The sequence below is a fragment of the Ctenopharyngodon idella genome, chromosome 18, assembly GCF_019924925.1.
Source record: "Ctenopharyngodon idella isolate HZGC_01 chromosome 18, HZGC01, whole genome shotgun sequence".
NCBI lineage: Eukaryota > Metazoa > Chordata > Actinopteri > Cypriniformes > Xenocyprididae > Ctenopharyngodon > Ctenopharyngodon idella.
Window position 1 is genome coordinate 33,065,762 of NC_067237.1, and position 19,527 is coordinate 33,085,288.

Sequence of the window (19,527 nt, forward strand, 5' to 3'; positions counted from 1 at the left end):
TAAACAGCATTCTAGACTAGATGTTCATATATGGCTTTAAATGTGCCTCTAGGTGGTTGCTAGGGAGTTCTTGGTTGTTGCTAGGTTCTTAGTTTTTCATCAGTCCTTGGTCCAGTAAAGTTTCATGATTCATGATGCCACATATATTCCTTTATTTATCAAGTTAAATTAATTTAACAAAAAAACTATTCTATTTAACCTTGTCTTTAATAACATTCTCAAAACGTTACCACAAAAAAGAGGACATTTTAGTTGGACGGTCGTCTAATGTTTTTTAAACTTTTATTTTTTGTATATATATTGGCTAGTACTTTTGACATCCGTAGTTATGCATTTGTTTAAATCACTGTTTAAAGGCTAATTATGAGTAGCAAACACCAGTAGATATGTTTCTGATTGTGTAATGTTGTTGGGTGGGATCCATTAGGGGTGTTTCATGGTCATTTCACCCAAACCACTCTTATGTACTGTATGACAATGTTAATGGGTGTTGATGGCTGCTCTGAGAGTGATGTACCATCATAAATCCCCTCTGAGTAATGCACGCTTTACTTCCTCCACTGATGTCATGCATTTAAAGAGGAAGTTATGCACTGATTCTAAAGGCTACATGACTGGCCAGTGCACGCGTGTTGTGACAAGTCAAAATCTGACAGTCCCAGGGAGCTTGAGGAGATGGCCTATAAGCATTATGAGAAGTTTATGTTGATGGTGGTATGAAAGCTTCTTTAGGAAACCTTTCTAAAGGGTTTGGTCAACCCCTTGTTCACCCTTCCCTGCCCCCACAGCTTTCTGCACCGATCGTTAAAAGTCCCATGTGAGCCACAAACCAAGTAGCAAGAAGATGATGAAATGAAAGATGAGCAGTTAAGCCGTTTAGAAAGAGAAAATGAGAGTGACCGAAAACAGTGGTATCAAACCCCTTTTTTGGATCTATCTATCTATCTATCTATCTATCTATCTATCTCTCTCTCTCTCTCTCTCTCTCTCTCTCTCTCTCTCTCTCTCTCTAAAAATTATATTATATTTTTACTTGTAACTTTTAATCATCCTGTGGGTCGAATTGAGCTCCTCCATAGGCTTTGACTGGCCCCTAGGAAGTGTTTTTGACACCCCTGGTGTACAAAAAAAAAAAAAGAAGAAAAAAGTAAAGTGTGAGAAAAGTGTTGTAAGAATATAGAGCTGAAACTGAGTAAAAACAGTTCAGAGAAAGAGAGAGAGACATACACAGCTACAGTGAATATTAAAGTAGAGATCACACTCTCATGCTGTTGTACAGTGTGTGTGGTCGACTTTGCACTGGTATGAAAAATGAGAAATATGACAGGTAATTACTGTCTGTGACTTACTTGAGCAATAATGTATGAGAGGCTGGGCTGTATTGTGAATATAGTTACATCTAAAGGGTGCTGTTAGACACAACAAGCAGCAAAGGGCCTGTAACCCCTTCAGTCATGACTGTATTCATAATAAAACACAGCCTCAAGTGTCTTTATAGAGTGCAACAGTCAGGTTCTGTAATTAAAAAACTCCGTTGACTTTCTCCATAGGGAAATTGATTTTTAACAATAACTTACAGACCTTTTGTGAGCTATGAGGTCGTTACTTGATGATATACGCTTTTCTTGAAGCCATCTGTTCACATTATTTCAACTTATTTTTAAAATAATCATGTTTAATAATGGAATTCGTGGTGAAAAATTACATTACCCATAATGCTGTGCAGAAAATTCCACCAATCAGAGAGGGACAGGCAGCAAATCAGGTCAAAAGAGCTTTTTTTTTTCAAATTCTTTTTTTGCTAAGAAAATTTTTTTTTTTTTACTTTTTTGGACTGGAAGAATTGCCTTGGACCTTTTTTCTAAAAACATATGTTTGAAACCCAACCAAAGAGCACCACCTGGGATTACTTCACAAGGTCCTTACAGCAAGTAGCTCTCCAAGTTGTTTTCCTTGAACTTTTTTTTGCTTCAAATCAAAGTTTGTAATGTTGTGATTCACCTCGTAGCTGGTTGGTTTGGTTAATGGCATATAATGCTTTAACGAAGACATTTTAAAATTCCTATGGGTAAAATACTTGTGGAACCAACGCCACTAAAAAGTGGGCGGACACCAATGCGCTATTTTAGAACATGTCCTCCTTCTTCCATTGGTTGAATAAACACATAGTTCCACATCAAACTCTGCTATTGGTTGAGTCAGTAATGCTGTGTCCATTGGTCAGGATGCTCAAACAAATAGAGCAATCTTTTGAAAGAGTCACAGTGTTTACACTTTTCTGAGGAATCTGGCCAAATGGCCAGCTTCTTTTATGTCTTGCCAAAGCCTGTTTGTACACACATTTGGTGCTTGCTAATTTTGAACCCTGTTTTTAGTCAGTTCACCCTTCCAAAGACAGTAAGATGTGGATTTTCAGCACTATAAGAATGAGAGAGTGTGTGGGAAAATGCTCTGTCGCTTTCAGTGTGTGCTTTCTTCGTCTAAATCTCATGATAAATATCTCAGTTCTGTAGGGTGATGAGAGACTCCAGGGCTTCAGAAGATGCTGGATCGGTGGATTTGGAAGGATTTATGCAGGATTATGGGGAAATGCTTATTATGAGATGAATTCTCAGTTCTCCTCACCTGTTTAAACTTTTTCAATGAGAGAAAAGCATTTGAGAGGTAGTGGAAGACCTTTTATTTGTTTTCTCATTTTGATAGTCTTTCGGTGCCATAATTGCAGATTAAATTAATCAAACAGTCTTCACAGTATGTTTTTTATAACTGCTGATGAAGAGTCACTTTATATTTCTCTGGACTTAAGAGAAAGCTTCTCTTGTGGTGTATTTTCTCTTCTAAACCCACGTTTTTTCCTCCAAGAAGTCCTAGCGTTTTTGTGTGCGGCATGTGCCATAAAACATGATGGCAGATAGAAGTAAATCGATGTTGTGAGGTTGATTCAGTTCTCATTAGAAGCTCATCCACTGCAAAGTGGCACCGTATGGCTAGTCTCATTTGCATATTAGCACACTTTCTGGATTAGCTTTAAACTAAAACTTTCTAGTGCTTTCAAGTGAAACTGGGCTCATTTCTCTAATTTATAAAATGTATACATTTCAGATTTAGCTGCAGAGACTGTTAATGAGGACACATTGTGGTGGAGTAGGTGCTTCATTGCTACACACTTGGGGATTTTGAGAGAATTTTTATATTTCTATAGCAAAACAAAAAAGACTTTCTTTTATACTCAATACAGTATGTCACTGTCATATTACAGTGTGCAAATTGTGCAGATCAGGGCTTTAAAGGGTTAGTTCACCCAAAAATGAAAATTCTCACCCTCATGTCGTTCCACACCCGTAAGACCTTCGTTCATTTTCAGAACACAAATTAAGATATTTTTGATAAAATCCGATGGCTCAGTGAGGCCTGCATTCACAGCAAGTTAATTTACACTTTCAATGCCCAGCAAGGTAGTAAAGACATATTTAAAACAGTACATGTGACTACAGTGGTTCAACCTTGATGTTATGAAGTGACAAGAATACTTTTTGTGCGCCAAAAAACAAAATTATGACTTTATTTAACAATTTCCTCTCTTCCGTTTCAGTCTCTGACGTGCGTTCACGAGAGCACCACGACGCATGCGGAGCTGGCGTTCTGACATATGACCCAGAAAGGCAGGGCTGTGTTTACAAACAGAGGAAGATGCACGCTCAACATAAAACAGTTTATAACTATGTCTGCAGATTTCGACACAGAGAATAAATTGCATTTTTTTGCACAACCTTGCTTATTCGAACCAGAATATACAGAAAACAAACTAAAAGAGATGGAAGAGGCTGCAACACAACCACAGCCACAAGCTTCTGAAAGACAGAGAGCAATGGAGAGCTGGTGGTGTAGATGTCATCAGTGCCAAGAGATGCCTGCTGAACAGGAGAGCGTGTGCTGCATCGATTGTGATATTGTCATGCTACAGCTTGAAAGTTTGGATAATTCAGATGACACATGTATCTCGCATCACCACACGCATGTGTTGTGGTGCTCTTGTGAACGCACGTTGGAGACTGATACGGAAGAGAGGACGTTAAAAGTCGAATAAAGTCATTATTTAGTTTTTTTGCCGCACAGAAAGTATTCTCGTCGCTTCATAAAATTAAGGTTGAACCACTGTAGTCACATGGACTGTTTTAAATATGTCTTTAGTACCTTTCTGGGCATTGAAAGTGTAAATTAACTTGCTGTCAATGGAGGCTTCACTGAGCCATCGGATTTTATCAAAAATATCTTAATTTGTGTTCCGAAGATGAACAAAGGTCTAATGGGTGTGGAAAGACATGAGGGTGAGTAATTAATGACAGAATTTTCATTTTTGGGTGAACTAACCCTTTAATCTTTGTGCTTCTGTGAAATTTTTAATCTGCTTTTACCTGCCCAGTTTGAATCTATTTATAATTTCTTATGGTCATTTGTTCTTGTGAAGAGACATCTGTTTCACCACAACACTGTCTTTGACTTTTCAAAAGGTGTTTTTTAAAAGTTTAGGGTTGATATTTTTCTTTAGTTTTAAAAGATGTCTCTTCTGCTTACCAAAGCTGCATTTATTTGATAAAAATGCAATAAAAACAGTAGTATTGTGAAATATTATTACAATTTAAAATAACTGTTTTCTATGTGAATATATTTTAAAATGCGATTTGTTCCTGTGATGCAAAGCTGAATTTTCAGCATCATTACTCCAGTCTCCAGTGTCACATGATCCTTTAGAAATCAGTCTCATATGCTGATTTGCTGCTCAAGAAACATTTTTTATTATTATCGTTGAAAGTAAAGTTGAAAACAGTGCTGCTTAATATTTTTGTGGAAACCAGGATATATTTTTTTTTCAGGATTTTTTGATGAATAGAAAGTTCTTTTAATGCTTCTTTACAAAATAGTATTAATTTCTTTAAAAAATCTTACTGACATTTTTTTTTCTCAGATTTCTTGATGAATAGAAGGTTCAAAATAACAGCATTTATTTGAAATAGAAATCTTTTTGTAACTTTATAAAAGTCTTTCCTGTCACTTTTGATTAAATTATGCATCCTAAATTAAGGTATTAATTTCTTTAAAAAGAACTGACTCTTACTGACCCCTTACTTACTGACCCCAAACTTCTGAACTTTTTCCATGTCATCTGAATGAACTGATTAAGAGGACAAGTAAACGATCAGACCTGATTCTTTCATATAAAGCAGTGGTGTCAGGATTTGTCTGGTCCTCACAGCGATCATTTTACAAATCTAACCGTTCTTGTAATATTATGATATTTATATTTTCTCCTTAGGATTTTGTCATTCAGTAAGATTTGATGTGATTGGATGTGTATCGGGGCTGTGCTGTGTTCTGTAGTGCTGTGAGGCTGTGGTGTGTTGACTGCATCTGTGGAGCGGCTGTCTGCAGGCATAACGTCTGTCTGTGAGCCCGTCTCTCTCTCACTTCACCCCTCCACCGGAGAGAGAGGCATGGAGATGGACCACAGGAGGCTAAGTGCCCTGTTTGGAGATTCAGTGGAGCATATGACCTTTAAAAGCAGTTCGGCAAGCAGCTCGCGACTCTTCTGGCAGCGTGTGTGTGTGAATTTTCTTGGCTATACTTTAGGGACAAAACTGTCCCTTGATGTCAGCTAAATAACAAAAGACTTCCCTTTGGGGACGTCCTCAAAGGTAAATTGACTCTTAAATAACGTCAATAGTGTTTTGTCTAGAGAAAGAAAAATCACAAATGAGATCTCTTTAGTATTGGAGTTTTTCTTAGAAAGCAATGGTATTTTATGGTGAGCAAATGGAGATTTTTAAGTCTCCTGGTTCTCAGATTCTGAAAAAAGAAAATAAAAAAACATGTTTCAGAAGAGATCTCAACATTTCAATCTATGCTCAGATTTCTCAAGATACCAAATGAATGCAATCAAAAGATCTCAGTTTGAGCTCAAACATTTCTCATCAAATGATATGAGCTGCTCTCCATATTCAGTTTTTAGCTCTAGACTCTGTCAATAATTGTTTCATTAGTGTCTGTTTTTATTTCTCCTATGAAATTGTAGGAGAAATGGTTCTAACACTCCTTTCTCTCTCATTCTCAGTGAATGTCATAACGCCACAGACCGTATAAAAGTTCGTGTGTGGGATGAAGACGACGACATAAAGTCCAGAGTGAAGCAGCACTTTAAGAAGGAATCTGATGACTTTCTGGGTCAGACTATCATCGAGGTGCGGATGCTGAGCGGGGAGATGGACGTCTGGTATAATCTTGGTATGTTATGGGCCGCATCAATCAAAGATCTCACCAAAATTTAAAGGAATCATTTACAAAAAACAAACAAACAAACAAACAAACAAACAAACAAACAAAAAACATTCATCCTTTACTCGCCCACATGTCAATCTAAACCTTTATGACTTGTATTTTTCTTCCCAAAATAATATATATATCCTTTTCTCTTCAGGTCATATTTTACCCTAGAAATAAATAAATGAATTAATAATAATAATAATAATAATAATAATAATTTATTTATTTATTGAGAATTTTTATTGAGGGTTTTTCATATTAAAATTGAGAGTTTTTTTATATTGAAATGTTTTGTTGTCAAAAAAACCCTTTTGTTTTCCATTAATGAATGAATGAATAAATGAATGAGTTTATTATTTATTTTCTGGATATGTAATTAGTGATAATTAGTTGTTGTTTTGTTTTTTTAACAGATTTTAAATATAGTATAATCTTTTGATTTTAGGGTGAAATGTGATCCTCTCAGCATTACTTTGTGAGATTTATCCATAGTGACAATTTTTACAAAGACGCACCATAAAAGAAGTTCATCCTGTACTTTATTTCAGGTCTTCTAGCTTCGCTTATGATGAACTGTCCTTTTTTCAAGGAAAGTTGAACATTTTTCTTCAGTTTTGCTCTTGTACAGATGGCCTCATTGTTCCACAGAGAATAATTTCTGCTTTTGTTCATGGTTTGTGTGTTGGATTGTTTTCCTTGGCTTGGTGCAGAAGCGTGCGTTTTTAGAGCTGTGACTCGCACTAAACAGAACCACTGATATTTGTGCAGTCCTTCTCCATCTGTCCACATCGAGATGTGAGAAAGATCCAGATGGGAGTTTGTCTTACCACTGCGGCCACAGACCAGGCTTCAGTTAGAGCAATTAGGTGACGTCTACAAAACAAGATGTGAGGAGTCTTATCTGCAAAGTGGCGTTTTACATTTATTATTTTAAAAGCAGCTGTCGAATAACAAATTTAAAGTCAACATGAAATTAACGTGCACTGTTTACTTTATTGCGTTTTTGATCATTTTCACAAAGCTTCACAAAACCCCAGAATATTTTGTTATATGAATATCTGAACATGCAGTATGTCAAAAGAAAGAAAAGAGCCTCTGCTTTTAAACAACAACAACAACAAATCATTTTATTCTAGCTTCATGTATTTTTTTTATCAACACTTTTATGTGGGTAAGTTTCATAAAAAAGCACTTGCATAAGCAATGCTTTTATCGCTTGTTTCTGCTTCTTTTTTCCCTGTGTTTTGATCCAGAGATTCTGTACTCTTTCAGAAGATGCATAATAGCGCCCCCTACCTTATAACAGTAAAAACACGAAAAGCTGGAAAATTCTGTCAATGGCGGGGAAAGAGTTAATGCATGCAGTCTGGGGTCAGATTTGTATTTGAACATGGCCATAAGCTGATAAGATTCAGTGTGTGTCTGTCTGCAGGTCACTGTTCTGAGATCAGCTGTGTTACACATGTGTTATTGACAGGGTCAGAGAGGAGGGACATACTGCAGCTCCAACACTCTTCAGTATCTTTAACTCATCTTATTTCTGTTTCTTCTTGTCTTTTCTATCTTCTGTTCACATGCTCAATTCACCTTTCTTGCTCTTGTTGTCATCTCTCTCTGCAGAGAAGCGGACAGATAAGTCAATGGTGTCAGGGGCCATCAGGCTGAAGATCAGCGTTGAGATGAAAGGGGAAGAGAAGGTGGCTCCGCCTCATGGGCAGTACACATGTTTACACGAGGTATATGTAAACTGCATTTTACAAAACACTCTTCAAAAAATCATGTTCTTCATTAAGATCGTCTTGTTTTGTATTATATTATATTATATTATATTTAGGGATGCACTCGTACTCGTACTATTAAAATACTCCAATACCAACAACCGATACCACGCAGCATGTACAGTACAGTGCTTGTGACAAAGAAACACAGACTAAGGAGCAAATAGAGAGCAGAATGGATGTCTATGAAGTAAATGTATCGAATTAGTAGAATGTTAAACAAATGAAATATTTACGCCTATATAGCTGGTGTGCACGACCTGATAAGCGAAACGCGGAGTGGATTGAGCTCGCAGTGAAACAGACGTGCAAGCTTGTCAAGCCCACATCCCTTTTTCACAAACATCGCTGGAAATTTTGTAGTTCGATCAGATATGTCAATAGCAAATAAAGTAAAACAAGGCAGAGAGAGAGAGCACACATCTGTTGCATGCTCTTAATTGCTGATCATTCAACCAGCACACATGTGTCATTTGGATTAAAACTAAATCGTTTATGTAAGTAAAAACTTGAATTGTTATGTGATTTATGTATAATGAGTGGTTTCCTACGTTATTACAGGACCAGAAGTTTACTGTGCACAAACATCCGAAGTGCACGGCCAGAAAGTCCCTTCTAGACAGAGTTTGAATACTGTATTGAATTCTCTTTCACGTCGTCTTGCGCTAGAACTGACATTCACACAAAATTATGTAAAAACGGCCATCTTTGCGAGTATCATAGTAAACATAGTTGGTAATGTTTTAAGTCAGGGGTGTCAAACTCATTTTAGGTTGAGGGCCGGATGGGAAAAAAATTGTGTGGGCTGAATTTTTTTTCTTTTAAACCAGTGAGCTGACAGTTACATATTACAATATTAACCATACAAACTACACATTAATTTGCAAGAAAAAAACACACTGCTCTTTGAAAACTGCATTTGTTTTTACTGCGAAAATACTTTTTTAAAATAATGTTTTATTGAATATTTTTTTATTATTGATTTTTAAAAAAAAAAAAATTATGGCCAATTCCATTTTTATGGAGCAAATTTGATACCGGTTGCCAATTTTTATTTTTTTATTTTTATTATTTTACTTTTTTTATTTTTTTTTTATTTTATTTGTTGTTTATTTGTTCTATAACAGGCCAAACTGGCCTTAAACAAAAAATATGTGTAGACATTTGGTATACAGGCACCACTGCATTTTGAGCATGAGCAGTTGTTTTTGATTTAAATTAGATTGTATAATTTAAAGATTTACAGAAAAAAACAGCATGGTCTGACTTTATAGCTTTGTGAAATTATGCTACTTAAGACATGCAGAAAACAAAAATAGCAGACGGACCACATGAAAATGCAAATTCACTCTCTGACAGTAGGTGGCGCTTGTGGAACAACAGCGATATAGCGTTTCCTTGGTTACCACTGTAGCAGCGCTGCGCTTATAAAACAGGCTGCTTATACAGAGATCGAAATTTTTCTGAAGACGGTTACCTTCTAAGTTACATTCATATAAAACCCAATTCAATATTTATAATTTTCTTCCTATATTTCACAAACAGTGAGCTTGGCCTGGTACAGTATTCGCTCTGCTGGCGTGGCTGTGTTCTTCTCTTTGTGTCTGTATTCAGCATGTGGCTGTGTTAACGTCCTGTTTACAGACTTTGTAATACTTCCATGCAAATTACAGTTTGGGAAATGATTGCAAAGCGGTTTGTTTGCAAGTCCAGAATAGATACTGGCCAAAATAAAACTAATAACCATTCAGATTTATGGCTGGTGGACCATGCATAACTGTCTTTTATTATTGTTTAAATCATTCCCCGGGCCGGATTGGACACCTTTGTGGGCCGTATTCGGCCCTCGGGTCGTATGTTTGTCACCTTTAATGTTAATCAAACAACAAAGGACAAAGAAATCACTCACTGCTCTTGACTAAATGACTTTTGTAACTTTAACCTTTTGAGCGGCACGGTCCCACATATGGGATTTTCATTTCTGTGCCCCTGGGAGTACGGTCTCACATATGGGATTTAGAACGTTCAGCGACGTCACATAACTGCCAGATTCAATCGGTGCTTTCGCGCTTTGGCTGTGAGACGGACGCGCTCAGCGCTTGTTATATATTACAACTGTAATGTGTTTTTTTTTTTTTTTTTTTTTTTTAAGGTTTCAGACATTTAAATGCGTATAAGCACCAGTAAAACAATACATTTAGAGTTTATAAAATACACACTGATGCCAGACATCAGTGGAAGCAGCAATAACAAAATCATTTGTATCTTTGTTCTATTAAGCACTGCTGAAGCACCTCTAAATATGCCATGTGCTATTAAATGAAAGATCAAATATGATAGAGCAATAGAATGAACAGTGAAAGTAACAGAAGCTTGTACAATACATTTTAACAGGCATAATTAAGCATAAAAATAACTGAAGAAAATATATCATTGCTAAACAAATTAAACCAATGAATATGATTCATATTCTTTTGATTTCTCTACATAATATATTTAAAAGTTACAAATGCAATGAAAATACAGGTATCGGTATCGGCAAGTACCAAAAATGAAAGTATCTGTATCGACTGAGTTCTGGAAAAAATGGTATCAGTGCATCCCTAATTATATTATATTATTTAGTCTATTAACTTTTACAACATTGTTATGGACCTTGGTGCCACATTAACACCAGTAGTTAATTTTTGCGAAACGTATACCCAACATATTGTTAAGTTAAAGATCTGTCAAAACACATATTTGTCCTGCATTATGAATTGCTTTTCATCCAACTATCTTATGAACGCAAACCCTTCTAGCTACACGTGTTTGTGTAGATTCTGGCCCATGTCTTGCTGGTTTTATACCACCATCGGCTGTACGGTGTTGTGGCATTTTTCTCGGTGTGATGACAGTAGGTTGGCACCCCGAAATGTTGACCTTTCCAAGTTGGCTGTGCTGTTGATGTTTCTCGACATCCATTCCATATCAGTGCTTTTGCAGTTCATGCACTTAGAATGCCCTGCACGGTTCCTGGCCCCTAAACGGGTTTCCAGTTTCTGTTTATCTCTTGAAATAACACGGCTCTTAATGAGTCTTATGTTCCTGTGCAGAATCTCTTCCATTACCTGACGGAGGTGAAGAACAGTGGAGTCGTGAAGATCCCAGAAGTCAAAGGCGACGATGCCTGGAAGGTTTACTTTGACGACGTATCGCAGGAGATTGTGGATGAGTTTGCCATGCGTTTTGGTGTGGAGTCCATCTACCAGGCCATGACGTGAGTGAAGAACCCTTTCAGCTTCTGATGCTTCATTTGTTTTTTGGAGATTGTGAGTCAGTCAAGTCAAGTCATCTTTATTTATATAGTACAATACTGATTGTTTCAAAGCAGCTTCACAGTAATAAATAGGAATTTAAAAAATCAATGATGCAGACTTCATCAAATATGAGACAATTTCAAATTCTGCAGCTCCAAAAGACATTAGATAGTTAGTTTATTGTTGGTTCAGTTCAATAACTGAAAAGTTCATCAATTATGAAACAGTTATGATACAAATTTTATTCAGCTATAAAGCTTCTCAATATAAGACAATAGTGGATTTATTCAGCTCAGTTCAGTTCTGTTCTCTATTATATTTTATTATTTAAGTTTTGTTCTCATCCAATAGTGTCAGTGTAGTCAAATCAATATTTTTACTAAATATTAAGTGTCTTTTACTGAATAATAAGTCTGACAAGTGATACATTGGATTGTATTTAACAGAAAGCAGCCAATAGCGCATGCTTGTATTTGCTGTATTTATTTTGTCTGGCTTTAGTGCTTTTGAAAGATGACGCTTGGCATTTTTCATGACTGGTGCTGATTGTGCTTCAACAGAAATTTATGAAAGGCTTGTTTCGTGTTGGATCAGTCTGTCAATGACTTACGGTCATACATGCACACGATAGCTTTATAAATCACACTGTTTACCAGAAATGCTCAGGCTCCCAATGAAAACCTCTCACCTTAGCATATGCTTTCTCTTTCTTTCTCTGTTGGCTGTTTGGAACACTGTAATAAATTTGGGCCCCTAATGTGTATCCACTCTGCTCTGAGGGCCCTTACTCTCATAATTGCATCTGAAGTTTATGTCCCCTCTCTCTCTCTGTCTCATGCTCTCTCTCACTCTCATTTTTGTTTTAACTGGGTTTGGTGCCTTATAGCATTACAGTTTAAGAGACAAGAAAATCGCGTATGAATCCCTGTTGCTTTCGTCATAATTGTTTGCATGTACACACCGTTTAAAAGTTTAGTGTCGGTAAGATTTTTTCATGTTTTTGAAAGTAGTCTCTTATGCTCCCCAAGGATGCATTTATTTTATTAAAATACAGTAAAAATAGTAATATTCTGAAATGTTATTACTAGGGATGCACCGATGTATCGCTCGCTGATATTTATTGGCCAATTTTTGCTCAGTTTACAACCATCAGCATATCGGCTTTAGCAGGAAAAAGGTGTAATCCTGGCGCTGCTGTCTGTGCTTAAAAGTTAATCAAATAGCAAATACTATTCTTGACTAAATAACTTTTGTAACTTTCATAAGTGTAGCGGACCCCATCTGAATGATGACCAAAACTTTACTAATGTTTTATTAAGTTTATTGCGTCCGTTTTCACTCCAAACAAATCACCACAAAAGCTAAACATTACAGAGCACAAGAAGTGCGCATTAAACTCTCTCTCTCTCCACTGCATTATCATCAACATACAGCGAATTACTCAAAACACTTATTACAACAGTAAACAAATACATAGAGATCTTATGCCTTTTCAGGGGATGCTTAATAAATGGACAAACTTTAAATCTTCAAAATAACTCTGAAGAACTGTGTGCACTCCTTGTCAGTCCGTAGACTAGAACACCCAGCAAAATAAGAGTCCTGCCTTAGTAAAGGAGATAGTGCAGATCTCATACATATTTAAACTTACAAAAAATATTAAAATGTATACAAAAACAAATTCGAAGATTAATCACAATAAAGTCTGTTACAATAAAGAAGGATTAATATGTATTTAATTTATACAGTGAAGAATATGCAGTGCTATTTTACATTTGTTTACTTTATTTCTGTATCTGAAAACTATTAAACCTACCTGAAAAGCACTGTTTATTTCAAATGTATCTTTGTTCTGTTGTCTTTATGTAGGTATGCTGAATGTTAAATGGATCCAATCCATGTTCATTAAAAATTATTTGAGGATGCAGCAATAAACCTGCTAGTATATTTTAAATGCAGGTGTTTTTGAACTTTGCTTATTTAAAACATGATTAAAATACTATCTATTTTGAAGACAAAATTTCAAATAAGAGAGGAAGTGACAAATATTGGTATCGGTATTGGCCAATAATTGTTTGTTAAAATCGGTATCGGTATCGCCCCCAAAAAATCATAACGGTCCATCCCTAGTTAATATCGTGTAAAATAACTGTTCTATTTGAATATATTTTAATGGGGTCATGACATGGATTTTTTTTTTTTTTTTTTTTTTAAATATGTTCCTTTAGGTTTACTTAAAACGTTAATGAAGTTTTTCTGTGGGAACGTTTTCACGAGTCACAAAATACGTACCATTACGTACATATCACTGCAGTTTCAATGTGAACGTGAATATGGTACGTTTTTATGACATTGGTTTTTATACGAATCACCGCAGTTTTTTGCCGGGTGAGTGGCGCTAAAAGTGTAGTGCTCCATTATTTTTTAAAATAACGTACCACCAGCACTACACCTAAACCTACCCGATGAGACCAGGTTGGTTTGTACACGTTTGTTCACGTTCATGTTATCATAACATTGCATTGTTAGAATTCATAAAAATGTTACCGACCATCTGGCGACTGACACAGTTTCATATTCTTGCCAGCACTGATTTTTACTTAAATTTGGCACTTCGCAAGTGTTAATTTTAGGCCATGTGTATAACTATTTGTCAGTGTCTTGCTCTGTAGGCAGTCATATGCAATGTATTTGCCCGTGTGACATCACAGATTCCGCAATATCAAAAGGAGTCATTTTTTTATAGCTTGATTAAATAAATGCTTTGTTTATAATGAAGAGAACATTTTAAGCTATGAAACTTTAATGGTGCAAAGACCTCTTATATCTCAAAAGATCAAGGCAAATTTAATTTCTCATGTCATGACCCCTTTAAAATGTAATTTATTCCTGTGATGCAAAACTGAATTTTCAGCTTCATTACTCCAGTCTTCAGTGCCACATTATCCTTCAGAAATCATTCTAATATGCTGATTTGCTGCTCAAGACTATCAGTGTTGAAAAAAAGTTGTGCTGCTTCATATTTTTTTGAAAACCATGATACATTTTTTTTTTTTTTCTGGATTCTTTAATGAATAGAAAGATTAAAAGATTTATTTGAAATAAAAAATTCTTTGTAAACATTATAAATGTCTCTACTGTCACTTTTGATCAATTTGTGCTTGCTGAATAAAAGTATTAATTTCTTAAAAAAAACCTTACAAACCACAAACTTTTAAACAGTTGTGTATTTACAGTCCAAATATATAAGAAGTTTGAGAGTGTAGGGAGGTTTAAGCATATATGATTGACATGCAGTTAGACTCAACAGTTTTTCTCGCATTTATTACTGTAGTTTACTGATATTGGCCACATTTAATAGGTAATGTAACAACCTTACAAAAAGTTCAGATTTGAGCAGAAAAAAACAATTGGTCTCTCTGGCTTTTGAAAGTAGTCTTAAAGTGTGTCGTGTTTGACTTAGCCATTGCAGTTATTCACCTCATGTTTCAGCAAAGCCTCTAAACGCTGACAGGTCCAGTTTAAATGATTTTAATACATAAAGAAGCTCTAACTTGATATTGTAATTTCATATTGCATACAAACAATATATCTTTGCCCTGCTTTGCACATTTTAAACAGACTTTAAAGCAGGGCCTAGAATTAATTTTTTCTCCACACCTCCCAACGGTGGGTGAATTGAGATAAATTACTGGCCATAAAAATTTGTTATTTTTGCATTATTTTTATTGAAAAATATATTTTCTGTCCTCATAACTATGGGGTCACTTAATGTGAGGAATATTGCACATACGTATGTGTTACATGGATTTCTAAGGGGGAAATAATTATGAAATAATAATAATAATAGCACCAAATTTCCACTGCAAATCATGACAATTTCTTTAGTAGGCATTTTTTGTCTTCTAATTGTGCACATCTCTGACATCAGCAAGAGTCAGATTAGCTTTTTAACAGTTAAGTGTAATATGGCAGTTTCTAAAAAAGTTATTACATTTATATCATTAAAAATTTACACATGGTCATTTATTTATTCCATCATGCCTTTCTTGTCAAACTCCTGTTTTTAGGGTAAATAGACATTTTACTCAAAAGATATATTTAACTAGTGTATTTGAAAAAGTATCACCTGAATGTTTTTTTTTTTTTTTTTTTTTTTTTTTTTTTTAAGAATTTTTGTTGTGTATTAAAGGGTTAATTCACCCAAAAATGTCATTTATTACTCACCTTCATCTCGTTCTACACTCCGTAAGGCCTTCGTTCATCTTCGGAACACAAATTGAGTTATTTTTGATTAAGTCCGATGGCTCAGTGAGGCCTCTATAAACAGCAATGCTATTGAACTTCTCAAGATCCAGAAAGTTACTCAAAATATATTTAAAATAGTTCATGTGAGTTCAGTGGTTCAATCCTAATATTATAAAGCAACGAGAATACTTTTTGTGCACCAAAAAAAACAAAATAAGGACTTTTCAACGGTATCTAGTGATGGCCGATTTCAAAACACTGCTTAGAATCTGTGAATTCGGAGCGCTAAAGTCACAGGATTTCAGCAGTTTGGCTTTTTGACACGCGATCCGAATCACTGATTTGAAACAAAAGATTCGAAACAGTGTTTTGAAATCGGCCATCACTAGATATCATTGAAAGGTCGTTATTTTGTTTTTTTGGCGCACAAAAAGTATTCTCATCGCTTTATAATATTAAGATTGATCCACTGAACTCACTGAACATTTAAATATGTTTTGAGAAGTTGAGTGGCATTGCTGTCTATAGAGGCCTCACTGAGTCATCGGATTTCATCAAAAATAACTTAATTTGTGTTCCGAAGATGAACGAAGGCCTTACGGGTGTAGAACGACATGAGGGTGAGTAGTAAATTACATTATTTTCATTTTTGGGTAAACTAAACTTTTAATCTTAAATGTTACATTTTTTTTATATATAAAACATTTATATTTTATGCGACTTATTCACTTTGTTCACGCCATGAAGACAGCCTTGCTGCAGGCATTAAATAAATGAATAAATAAAGTTTACTGGCAAGTGACTCCAAATACATTTTGGCACTTGCTGAGTGTAAATTTTGGATCCTACATATAGAGTATTTCTTGTTGATCCAGAGAGATGTCAGGTTCTGCTGTTTGGTCGATCTCTGACTTTTAAAGCATCTGCTGATTTGTGTTTCTGTTTTAGGATAATGGATATTGATTAATTCAATAAATGATAGTCTTCCAGCAATGAGTGTTTGGTGCTTACTGAATCAGGGGAATTGACATCAATGATTAGATGCAGACTTATTTATACACCTCTATATGGAAATCATTCAGCACCAGTGATCCTTGTAGACAGTGTTCTAGTTATGTATGAGAAATTGTGTGTTTTAATGAACCTACTAAAGTTAATGCCTTTCAATAAAGTGAAGTCCTTTTCCTGAAGCTCCTCACACAGTTTCCAGGGATGCTTATGTTCGCCCTGATGACCTTTCCTCGGCCCTGTAATCATAAACAAAGTCACGTGACATGTTCTTGGTGTTATTAGAGATGCAGCCCGTATTTTTTACCATTCAGCATTTTTTATTGCTGAAGGGGGGATAATGATTTCAGGGTGAAATCCTCTGCCATCAGCAGCATGTTGGTCCATAAGTTTACAGAACATGCATTACAAATGAGCCTGTTGAGAGCTTTCTGGAAGGAGATGAAGATTTGAGATGAGTTTTGGTCACACTTTAGTATGGGGAACAATTCTCGCCTTTAACTAGTTGCTTATTAGCTTGCATATTACTAGAATATTGGCTGTTTATTAGTACTTATAAAGCACATATTAATGCCTTATTCTGCATGACCTTATTCTACATCCCTTAATCCTACCCATACCTAAACTTAAATGCTACAACATCTACCTTACTTGCAGTTAATAAACAGTAAATTGTATTCCCCATACTAAAGTGTTACCTGGAGTTTTTAGAAATCTCCAAAAAGGCCACAAAATCGAAAAACTATGTTTTTATTTATTTATTCAAAATAAGTATATACGTTATATTTATTATATAATTTATTATAACAAAACTATGAATGTTGTACCTTGAACTGCATGTTGTCATATATGAATTAGGGCTGTCAATAGATTAAAATCGCGATTAATCGCACACTTATCGTGAAATTAAGCATACACAATTTATCTTGTTTAACATGTCCATTTTGCCATCATTGCCTATATCCAGCAAAGTAAACCATCAGATTGAAGTGTGATTCTCACAAAACTGTATTTTTCAGCTTTTTTTTTTTTCAAGGGAAATTTAGTTATCTTTCCAAAAAAAGGACACTTGCAGACTCCAAAAGGACACCAAATAACCAAATGATATGAGTCCATATAATTCATACATTTATGTACACCAAAGCACCCATAAAAATAAAAAAAAAATCACAGTCAAAAATGTTTCAGAATTCACAGTGTATAGTTCAATCTTAATATTATAAAGCGATGAGAATACTTTTTGTGCGCCAAAAAAACAAAATGTGCAACAGCAAAGAGCTTGCGATAATGTTGCGATACTGAACAGGACCACATGGAGATCCCGAAAAAAACGTCCTAAACCAGCCGCCTTGACCAGCATATACTAAAGTACACAGCAACATACACAGGACAAATCAAAACATTATCCTGAATGTGTGTGAAAACAACGTGCATGTACTGAAATATGTCTGTGCATAAATACAATGTGCGATCAGTGCGTTGAGAGCGCTCATACATGATTTGTTTGCCCATCAATATAACAGACTCACGCGTGCTTAATGTACGACTCCTGTACGCCACCACAATCGTCTTTACTTTGATTGCAATCTTCATCTATCAAAACTTTACTAGCGAGATGCTGGTTTGAAACAGACACTGGAATGAATAAGTCTCTCTGCCATCTCTGATATAATCAGCATGGACTGTTAAAATCTTCTAACTGCGAGACGTAAATTACGTTAATGATGCAATTTCACATGCTTCAGTGATTTATTTGTGTTAAATGCATTAAATTATTTTAACGCGTTAAGGATTTTGAATTAATCGCATGCGTTAACGCACTAACGTTGACAGCCCTAATATGAATCGTAATCCTAATTCTGGTTCAGTCTGATTTACCCTTAACAAATACGATGCCTTAACAATTATATTCTTTTATTACTTTTGAGAAGAATTAGTCAAAAATAATAATGACTTAAGTTCATGTTCAGTTCAGAGTCGTTAGACTGATTCAAACCAATAACTTGTGTTATGAGATCAAGATATTTGTGACTTAAAAAGTTCTTAAAAAAGAGGCTGCACATGAGTGTTTTGTTTGCGAATCAGACATTGTTGCTGCAAAGAAAACAACAGAAGGATGTTTATTGTGTTTTTGCAATATTTTGTGGCACAATTTCTCTATTATTGCATTCAATTCAGACTGTAAATTCAAATAAAATATAATTTATTTTGCTTTGGTGCTATAGATTTGACATTTAAGAACCACTAACAGAAAAAAAAAAAAAAAAAAATGAAAATCTTTTTTTTTTTTTTTTTTTTTTTAATTAACTTTAATTAGAACAATCCAAGATTACTAACCATTAAGAAAACAGATCTTAAAGATTTTTCGGGGATCACAGGAGTAACTCATTACCAGATGATATCATAGATTGATGTTGCGTGGGAATTTAAGACCTGGATTGGAGAGAGGTGCGTAGAGGTTAAAGAGGACAGCAGATAGAGAGAGAAGACGAGTCAATACTTGCTGGCAAGTTTTATTTCTCTGATTTACAGCGAAGCTCTGCGGACCACTGGAGCAGCAATACAAGGATTTTAAAAATGAGGAAAGAGCAAATGGTCTTAGGCTGAAAGGAAAGCAAGCTGTTACCAGGCAACAGGAAGTCAACACCCTCCATCAAATATCATTTATTCTGATTTAGCCATGAGCATCTTTCAATCATGTCTGAAATAGGGAGGAGGGAATATGGAGGGAGGAAAGGATAACTCTTCACCTTTTCTTGGAGGCACAATAATTTTTCATTCCCCTGTGTGTCATGATGGGCCGTTCGGGCTCAGAGGTCATGCTATCAGAACTAATGAGTTCCAAATCAATGTCTGCAGGTACTAATGTACGGTCT

The 19,527-nt window shown here is 35.4% G+C and overlaps 1 protein-coding gene across 4 annotated transcripts in view; it reads left to right on the forward strand.

The window, feature by feature from the left end:
* The window catches only part of LOC127499461 (protein unc-13 homolog C), a 219,569-nt gene that overhangs the window by 54,287 nt on the left and 145,755 nt on the right, over positions 1-19,527 (forward strand). For all 4 annotated transcript variants that reach the window (XM_051869805.1, XM_051869802.1, XM_051869803.1 and 1 more), the window contains 3 exons: positions 6,110-6,279; positions 7,939-8,054; positions 11,192-11,355. In XM_051869805.1, coding sequence (XP_051725765.1) covers positions 6,110-6,279; positions 7,939-8,054; positions 11,192-11,355 — 450 coding nt within the window. The remainder of the gene's footprint in view (positions 1-6,109; positions 6,280-7,938; positions 8,055-11,191; positions 11,356-19,527) is intronic.